The sequence below is a fragment of the Fukomys damarensis genome, unplaced genomic scaffold, assembly GCF_012274545.1.
Source record: "Fukomys damarensis isolate Sample0158 unplaced genomic scaffold, DMR_v1.0_HiC HiC_scaffold_23, whole genome shotgun sequence".
Taxonomy (NCBI): domain Eukaryota; kingdom Metazoa; phylum Chordata; class Mammalia; order Rodentia; family Bathyergidae; genus Fukomys; species Fukomys damarensis.
Genome location: NW_022900935.1, coordinates 3598672 through 3607394, shown reverse-complemented (window position 1 = coordinate 3607394; position 8723 = coordinate 3598672). Strand labels below are relative to the sequence as shown.

General features: G+C 51.7%; 2 protein-coding genes across 8 annotated transcripts in view; one reads left to right on the top strand and one right to left on the bottom strand.

Annotated features, from left to right (window-relative positions):
- Positions 1-1623: 1623 nt before the first annotated feature.
- Mrto4 (MRT4 homolog, ribosome maturation factor) lies at positions 1624-7624 on the bottom strand. 6 transcript variants are annotated; one of them, XR_778396.3, is made up of 9 exons: positions 7535-7624; positions 5957-6015; positions 5111-5214; positions 4354-4435; positions 4030-4097; positions 3616-3767; positions 3224-3300; positions 2756-3119; positions 1624-2255 (listed from the first exon to the last, which is right to left on the bottom strand). XR_778396.3 is itself a non-coding variant. In XM_010614215.3 (9 exons), exons 1-8 carry the CDS (start codon positions 7560-7562, stop codon positions 2964-2966), a joined length of 726 nt encoding a protein of 241 aa, XP_010612517.1. In that variant the 5' UTR covers positions 7563-7624; the 3' UTR covers positions 1624-2255; positions 2937-2963. The 6 variants fall into 6 exon arrangements, 5 of the variants coding, with proteins under 5 accessions (XP_010612517.1, XP_010612522.1, XP_033623708.1 ...); XM_010614215.3 differs by having other exon boundaries at positions 2937-3119; XM_010614220.1 differs by lacking the exons at positions 1624-2255; positions 7535-7624 and adding an exon at positions 7425-7528 and having other exon boundaries at positions 2262-3119; positions 5111-5253.
- A 160-nt stretch (positions 7625-7784) lies between these two features.
- Emc1 (ER membrane protein complex subunit 1) overlaps positions 7785-8723 on the top strand; it is a 30020-nt gene continuing 29081 nt past the window's right edge. For both annotated transcript variants that reach the window (XM_010614222.2, XM_010614221.2), the window contains exon 1: positions 7785-7963. In XM_010614222.2, the coding sequence (XP_010612524.1) occupies positions 7797-7963 (167 nt within the window). In that variant the 5' untranslated portion in view covers positions 7785-7796. The remainder of the gene's footprint in view (positions 7964-8723) is intronic.

Sequence of the window (8723 nt, the reverse complement as noted above, 5' to 3'; positions counted from 1 at the left end):
CTTCTTTTCAGTATTTGGGCAAAAGATGAAACTGCAAATGGTTTCATCTGTCAAGGTAGACAATATACATTGTCTTCCTTTCACTGGGTTTTTAATTCCCCTAGATATCCAGGCACTGTGGTGCACACCTGTAATTCCAGCACCGAGGGAGGCTGAGGCAGGAGGATTGCAAATTTGAGTCCCACCATAGCAATTCAGCAAGACGCTGTCTCAGAATCTAAGGGGGACAGGGGCTGCGGAGGTAGGTCAGGGGTAGAGTGCCAAAGGATTAACACCCCAGTACCATAAAAAAAATGTCTCTAGATGATTTCATTAATAGATTAGACAAAAGTATCCCCTGACAGGTACTCAAACATTTGACTACAGCAATGGGGCCAAGCAGCACATGCTGATAACAGCCCCAGGGGAGAAGAGCTCTCACTACACACCACATGAGACAGCTGAGACAAGACGACCGGAGAGGACAAAATCCAAGCCACCAGACTGTAGGTGAGCAGCTCAGTGGCGGAGCGCTGGCTTAGCAATTATGAGGCACTGGGCTCTATCCCCGCATCTCTAAACAAATCAACCAACCAGCAAAAATTATAATAAAGATTCAAGCCATATCCCTTAAGTAAGCTATTTTTTGGAAGAGGTTTGTCACTCTGTTGCCCAGGCTGGTCTCCAACATGTGGGCCCAAGCAGTCCTCCTGCCTCAGCCCCACGAGTAGCTGAAACTACAGGCACGCACCTCCACGCCCCACTCCCTCAAGTGATCTTTGTGTGCTGCTATCGTGACAGCGTCCAAAAATACTTTACAATTCACACACAGCAGACTACAGGCTCATAGCCTCCACTCCTGAAGGACAAAACCCAACAGTAGAAAACCCGAGGATGGCACATTTGTCTGACGCCTTGAAATTCCGTGAAATGATTTGGGGCCAGGTATCAGACAAACATGGAAATGTTAAAAGGGGCCTCTTGTAAGAAGCACTGAAAGTGGTCCCCGCAGCAGTGGACCAAGCTCTACAAGGAACCATAGGTGTCTGCGGTAATCACACAGCTGGTGGAGACCTTGGCCTGTGCTATCTCATGAGGTTTGAACTCCTGTTGCTGAGCAGAGTGTGGCCATTGAACTCATTGATTCCTCGATTCCAGTAGAATTGTCAAATATTGAAAAGAAAGTGCTCTTTTTAAAGGAAATACTGAACAGCAATACCACAGTTGGCTGTTTTTTTAAGTTAAGGTTTGAACACAGGGACTTGTGCGTGCTAGTAAGTTTACCCTTTTTTAAAAAAATTTATATAAATGGAACTGTGACGTGTAGAATTTGTGTGGTTTCTTTCACTTAGCGTAGTTGGAGAGACCAGCTCCTTTATCCATTAAGGGGCTGCTCCATTGTTTTGGGGAGACCATCTTGAATGCCATGCGGTGTACATTTGTATACAAGTATTTGTAAGTGTGGTGGCTCGATCACAAAATGCTTTTTAAACTTAGAAAAGCCTGTTTCATGACAGTCCCTGAACTCCTGGGCTGAAGTGATCCTCCTACCCAGCCTTCCTAGTACAAGCTCTGATCTGTCCCACCTTCCCCTCCTGCACAGCTACTGGGAGGAGCGCCTGTCTTGTGTGAAGTCAGCCAGGAGCACCGTATCAGAAAAACCGCCAGCTTTCCCTCTGCCCTCAGCATCATCAGCAGCGAGCATCTGCTGGTGTCCCAAATCTGATTCATTTCCTCCAGTTGCCTCAGCCAAGACCACCCCCCATCCAGATGCCAATTGCAAGCTTTCTTTATGGCTTTTTTTTTTTTTCCCTTGGATACTGGGGATCGAACTCAGAACCTTGTCCTTGTGAGGCAGGCAGCAGCACCACTGTGCTAAATCCCCAGACCTGCTTTACCTGTGTGACTGTCCCACTACAAATCAGGGTTCCCACATTCCCTTCCTCAGTTGTTAATTTGCTTAAGCAACTCACAGAACTCAGGGAAACACCAACCACCTGACCGCTTTATCGTAAAGGGGATTGAAAGAATACAGGTGAAGGGCTGTAGAGAGTGAGGTATGGCTCCCCCGGGAACTGTGTTCACACCCCCAGAAGTGCTCTGAACCCTGCGGTATTGAGTGGGGAACCTGGAAAGGCCTGTAGTCAGCTTGTTCTCGCCTCTGTGAAGCTTTCCTTCCTCCAGGCAAGGGGATGAACCTTAGGGCCGCAGGCGTGCTAGGCAGGTGCTCCACCACTGAGTTCTGCCGCCTGCTCCCAGAAAATCTTTGTGGTCAGCTGTAGGCAGGGATTAAAGAAGGGAGTTATGAGCCAGGAAGAGTAGACATAAAAAAATATGTATCTCAATGTCAACACCATGGGACTAGATTTTTTCATAGACACATGCAAATAAAACAATTTGGGTAAAAGTCCACTGCTGGACTTAAAAATGTCCCAGGATGCTGTGTGTCACTTTAAACATTCATCCTCACTTCTAGCAGTGGTTTTACTCTGGTGTAGCTGACGTGCCCCGGCCCCTTGATGTCCACCCGTCTTAGCCATGGTTTGGGAGAGGAAGCCTGTGTGTATGTGTTGGATGTATGTGTGTACAGACAGGAGAGGGCTCTGAGAGTGCCCATTTTCCTCAGGAAATCTCTGTTCGGAGTTCTGTAAAGGGCAACAAGGACTGGAGAGGGGAAGAAAGCCCAGATTTGGGGGACGTTCTCAGCTGTCCCCAAAGCTGCACCACTGCACTGGCTAACTAGACGAACAGTGGGAATCCAAACAGAAGCACAAACCTGAAGGCCTTTCTCTAAGAGTCTCTTGCCACCTACGGGGGACACCCTGCTTTAAGTTTTATTCTTTATGGTAATAAAGTCAGTTCCCATCACTCTTTATCCTTCTCCACAGTAAAATAAATAGCTGCTCCCTCAGAGCCATGCTGCAGTCCTGTGTGGGCCTGGGGAGACCAGAACGTGCCAGGAGGTCTTAGGTCCGGAGTCTGAGTCAGTCGTCTTCCTCCTCCTCCTCCGAGTCTTCCGAGGACTCAGGTGCGCTCTCCGGCAAGTCGTCATCGCCCATCTGCTGGAACCTGCTCGACTGTGCATCCCACATATATTTGATGGTCACCTTGAATTCGGCCATCTCGTATCCAAAAAGCTTCTGCAAGAGGCAGAGGGTTGCAGAGGAAGAAGGAACATTACCAGGAGTGCAGGACAGAGAAAGCGGGGGTCCCTCCCGCCAGAGCCCTGGAGGGCCAGACTCACCAGGATACGGGCCTGCTCTGGGGTCAGCACCTCACCCTCCTTGCACACCTCATAGTCGGACAGCAGGGTCACCACACCTGTAGGAGGTGCCCAAGTTACTTTTGCAACAGGGCGCTGCACGGTATGTGCTGCCACTGCCCCGAGCTGGGAAGCTCACAGTGGCTGCCATCCTTCCCAAAGCTCAGTTCACAGCGGGGCGACAGTCACCTTCTCAGTGGCCCTTCAGTGCTACATTTTGGCTGTGATGCGATCCACTTTCACCTAAACTATGAGCGGGGCACTCAACCCCACTGTCACATGAGAAAACAGAGGCCAACAGAAGTAATGTGCTCAATGAGGAAGGGGTGGCCCTGGAGGACTGTGGTCCTTTCAGCTCTGGAGTCTGCTCGTACCTTTCTTGAGGGCTGTGGGCAGCCCCAGCTGTCTCAGCTGTGGTTCCATGGAGTGGGGGAACTGCTCCAGGGGCCCTGGATCCAGGCTCACGGTAAAAGTTGCTTTGTTACCAGCTCGAGCAAAGTCCATTTCCGTGTATTTTGTAAACCACCTTAGGGAAGCAAGTGGTGAGGGGGATGTTCCCAAGCCATGAGCCAAGTGAAACTGCGCCCCCCAGCAAGTGTCCAGTCTAAGCTTCCCCAGGCGGGGACCAGTGTGCCAGAGGACAGAGACATCTCTGGTTATGGCCCGCTGCTCTAACATAAGATGCTTCCAGGACCAGTTCCAACTTCACACTGCCACACTGGACAGTCCCTTCATTAGTCCTGGAACCCTCTCACCTTCTGTTTCCTCCATTCCCCAAGCAGACTTACTCATTGACTTCTTCTTTCGTGCGGTTGGTAAAAAGGAGGCCAACTTCACCCCTCAACTTCTTACTGACCTATAAATCAAAAGTGAGACCAGTTTTCTCCTGGGGATGCTTTCGCCCACCAGGCGACATCTGGTAATGTCTAAGGACATTTTTTGGTTATGGAGGGGATGGCACACAAGGGTATGATTCCCTGCGTCTGCAGGTTAAGGGAGAACCCAGAGCTGTAAGCCAGGACTGGCCCTCCCAACCCACAGGTGGGCCATGTGGCTGGGCTGGCACATGAGAACAGTAGGGAAAAAGATAGCTGTGAGGTTCAGTGACTCACCTGGTGCAGGTTGTCTTTGTATTCATCAGATGGGCTTCGACCCAAGGCCACCATCATCACCTTGTTCTTGCCAAAGAACATTCTACCAAGAAAAAGGAGGATGTGAAAGACGTACTCACCTCTAACCTCCCTCCGTCAAATGCATGCAGCTCCACGTCTCAGGAGCCCAGTGGGCCTAGATCTAGGTGTGCCCAGAGGTTCCCACTTCTCCACGTAGCCCACCCACCCTGTCCCCAGCTCAGGGTCCCTTCCATTACTTTTCCAGCCTTGGAACCTGGCGTGGGCAGCATTTCATTGCCAGGCCATTGTATGCATCATGTGACAATCTCTCCCAGACTGAACCAGGCAGGGGCTCTCCCAGAACTGGTGCAGCAGGAGACCGACCCCAGAGCCATCTGCCACATGGCCCCCACAGCTTCAGATCAATTGCCCTCTGTGGCGGAGGCCACACTGACTTTCTAAAGCTGCATGATGCTCAGAGTCCAGGGTCAAGAGCAACTACTCACAAAGGAAGCAATTCCCAAATATCCTCTGAGGAAGTACCAAATCTTGTCCCTTCACTTTCCTAGCCCTGGAGCTCAGCATGCGGCCAGCTTTAGTGTTTAAAGAGTGCTCAGCAGTAGAGGTGGCACTCTGTAATTGCTAATGTGCCACCTGTGTGACCCTGGGACTCGGAGAGTTGGTCACTGCTCTCGTGTTCCGGCCAAGAGCAGCCTGGCCCCTCCTCACTCAGCAGGACCGTCCCCGGCCCACTCACCGGCTGTGTTTCCAGGCATTCCGGATGTCCTTCAGTTTGCTGTTCCTCATGTTGGCCACAGAGAAAATGAAGAGGTACTTGTACGTGTCCACACACTTCCGAAGCTATGGGACAATTCACGAGGCTCTGGAGTTTAAGGGGCACTGTGGGTTGGGCAACTGTGCCTCAGATGGGAAAGAATCTGCTCTAGGCCTTCAATCTGGTTGTCTCTTCACTGCCATCACTGAAACTAAAGCCATTAACTACAGGGGAAGCTGAGCCATGGGTCTAGACCCCACATCTGTCTTGGTGTCTAATTTATCCCTGACAAACAGAACAATCAATTACTTCTTTCTGCTTGGTCCACTCACTGTTGACCTAGAAACATCCGCCCTCAATGGACAAGCTCCTGCTAAATGAAAACAATGGTGCCTCATGATCTGTTCTAAGAGGGCTGGCTCATCTGTGCTGCTCTGCTGGTGACGCCAAAGCCATCAAGACAGGTGCTTTCATTCTTAAGGGACAAAATCCTTGTGTAGCAGGTGACTCTGCTCTCAGCTACCGTGTAGCCGAGTTTCAGTTCCCGCAACTGCAAAACGGCAGTAACATCATTTAGTAGCCACTATCTATGTCACAGAGATCCAAGGAGGAGGGTGTGGAAAAAGACACATGAAACAGCGCAGAGCCGGGCACATGGTAAGATTTCCATTACAGTTGGAAATCCTCACTCCTCGTTACTGGTCTTGGTGTTGCTGTTGCTCATTGGAGGAAAGGGTGGGTAAGCAGTATGCTTCCCTAGCAAAGTCCAATTCCTACCTGTATAACCCAAACACATCCCCCCCCCCAATAAAAGCAGTAAGCACTTACTTCTTCGATCAGGTTCTGTTTCAGTTCTAAGCCTTTCTTGGTGGTTTTCGTTAAGGAAACTAAAGCAGAGAAGAGAAGGAGATGTGAGAGATGAATCTAGGCATGCTGGAGACTTACTTCCTACCAGCTTTCGTGGCTCAGCTGGACCAAGCCAGTTTGAAGGAAGGCAGCGAAGCTGTGGCTGTCACTGCTGGCACACCAGGCCGTTCCCAAGGTCTCTGGTGTGCTTACTTTCCCGTGGACTGGGTCTGGAGATCCCTGGCTACATCCCCAGTCACTTACACAAACTAAGGATTCCTCAGTCCCTTAAACTAACCCCACAATCTATTACACAGGGGGAGGGCTTGCCCGAGTGTTGAAGTGCTCTCAGTGGCGGCCGGAACTGGAACCTGCTGACCTACACAGGCTTTTTTCTGCTCTTAGCCATGCTGCTCAGAAGCCACTGATGGCTGGTCCATGCTGTGGAACCGAACCTGGGCACCGTATCTCTTCTGTTGTATGTCTGCATTTCAGTACTGCAACTTGGACCTGTGGACGCCATATTGCCTCTCTGCGGTGGGACAAGCGACTCTATCGTAACAGCACCTAGGCCCAATTTGCCCCCAGTTTGGCATTTGCCAGATCTGCCTAGAACTCCTTCCACAGAATCAAATGAATCTGCAAACTCTTACTCTTTCCATTCCTGCCTCCCGAGCCCATCTTCCTTAGGCTATTCTCAAACGTATCAGTTAAAAATAAAGTTAAACTACACACCTCCTCTGTTCAAGGACCGAGGATGTCCACCCATTTCACAGGGAGTGGAAGCCTTGCTCTCCCTCTTTTTTTTTTTGGTACCAGGGATCGAACTTGGGTCCTTGTGCTTGTGAGGCAGGCGGCGGAACCACTGAGCTAAATCCCCGGCCCATTTTCACTTTTTTTTTTAACCTGACTTTTATTCCGAGACTTAATCACTATCTGACTATGTTTACTCAAGGCGGGGGCATAGTACTAGGCCTTCTTGTTTGAACTTTTCTATCCTTTAGTCGCCTACAAAGTGCCAGGCCCCTAAATATTTATGGAACGTGCTAGAGGTGCAGGGTGAGATACATGGCACCATTGTAAAGGTGGCCTAGGAGATGCTCTGCAAACCTAGAATCGAGAAACCAGCCCTACGCATACCAAGCGGGACCGCAAGTATTAGACCCAGACGCGGAAATAAGGCTGTGCTGAAGTGAAAAGGAGGCAGGGACGCAAAGCGAGCCAAGGAAGACGGGTTGGGGCCGAGGTGGGGAAGGAGCGCTACCGCGACGGTCGGGCGCAACTTGGGTGGTTGGAAACCGTCTCTCGGCCCCGCAGGGCTGCCAAAAGCAGGAGAGGCCGTGCAAAAACTCCGCTCCCCGGACAGGACCAGGTTCCGGACCGGACCAGGCCGTGGCCCCGCCGCCCCGATTCGTCCCACCCAACTCGCAGAAACCGCGGAGCTCTTTACGGAGGCCCAGACGTTCCACTCCGAGGCCGTCTCTATCTGGAGCCCCCGGCGCAGGCCGGGCGGTCAGCCCCAGGAGCCTCCCGCCGCGTCGCAACACCCGCTTCGCCCACCTTTCTTGTCGCGCTTGGATTTGGGCATCGCGCTGGAACCGCGTGCGGCGGAAGGAGGCGGTGCGGCTTCTTAGGCCCTCCGGGACTGCCCTCGGGGGCTGTCCTGGCGCTCGCCTGACCCAGCCTGAGCAGCGACCAGTGTCTCCCCGCCGGGCCACTCCCGGCGCTTTCTCCCGCGTGGGCAGGGAAACGTCCTAAGAGATTCCGCCGCTTCCGAGCCCCCCCAGGGACCATCAAAGGCCTCTAGCGCGGTCGCAACTCTATGGTTCCGGGAGGCGGGGCCTGCGGCCCGGTGCATGCTGGGCCGGCGGCGGACTGTGCGGGGGCTGCAGTCATGGCCGCCGTTCTGTTTTCTGGGCTCTGGTTATGGGCTGTGTTGCTTGTCCCTGCGGCCGCGGTGTACGAAGACCAAGTGGGCAAGTTTGATTGGTGCGTACGTGGGGGGGCTTGTTCGGGAAGTAGGGGAGGTGCCTGTTTTCCAGAGCCGTTTCCTATCTGGTAAAAGAAGGGACGTTACCGTGGAGCAGGGTCGGCTGCCTAACTTGCTGCTGTACCCCGTGCAAAATGAAAACGTTGGACCCCTGTTCACAAATTAAGGATTTTAAGATTTTAAGACTGCGACCGAGGAGCATTAAGCCCGTGCTGGGGAGATCTTCTCAACTGATACTGGTGTGACTGTCGAAGCTAGCCGTGCTTCGGGATCTGGTCTGATTCCCTCCTCCCACGTCTGATCTCCTTTCTGCGACTGTCAGGTTTCTGGTCTCCCGGCTGTGAGAGGTCGCCAGCCCTCAGTGAACTTTCCATCTTCCTTGAACTGGCTGGCATCAGTTTGTCATATGAACAAGGGCTGGTTGTAAGTCCTGTATCGAGAGCTGTTTTCATTTGAAGGCGGTCCAGGGCTCAGAGAATGGCCGCCGCAAACTCAATAGTCAGACGATCTATGCATTTACTCTCATCTTCCTTAATGCTCTTGCTTCTGCTTTACCCATTTTTCCACTTAAGAGGTGTGTAATCTTGGGGAAGTGACTTAGCCACTCTTTGCCTTGGCTTGTCTGTCAAATGGGTTTATTAACTGACCACTAGTTCCTACAGTAATTGTGAGGATGAATGAGATAATCCCTTTAAAGTATTTAGCAGAAAACCTGGCTCATTGAGTGCAGTCAATAATTAGTATTATTGGGCCGGGGAT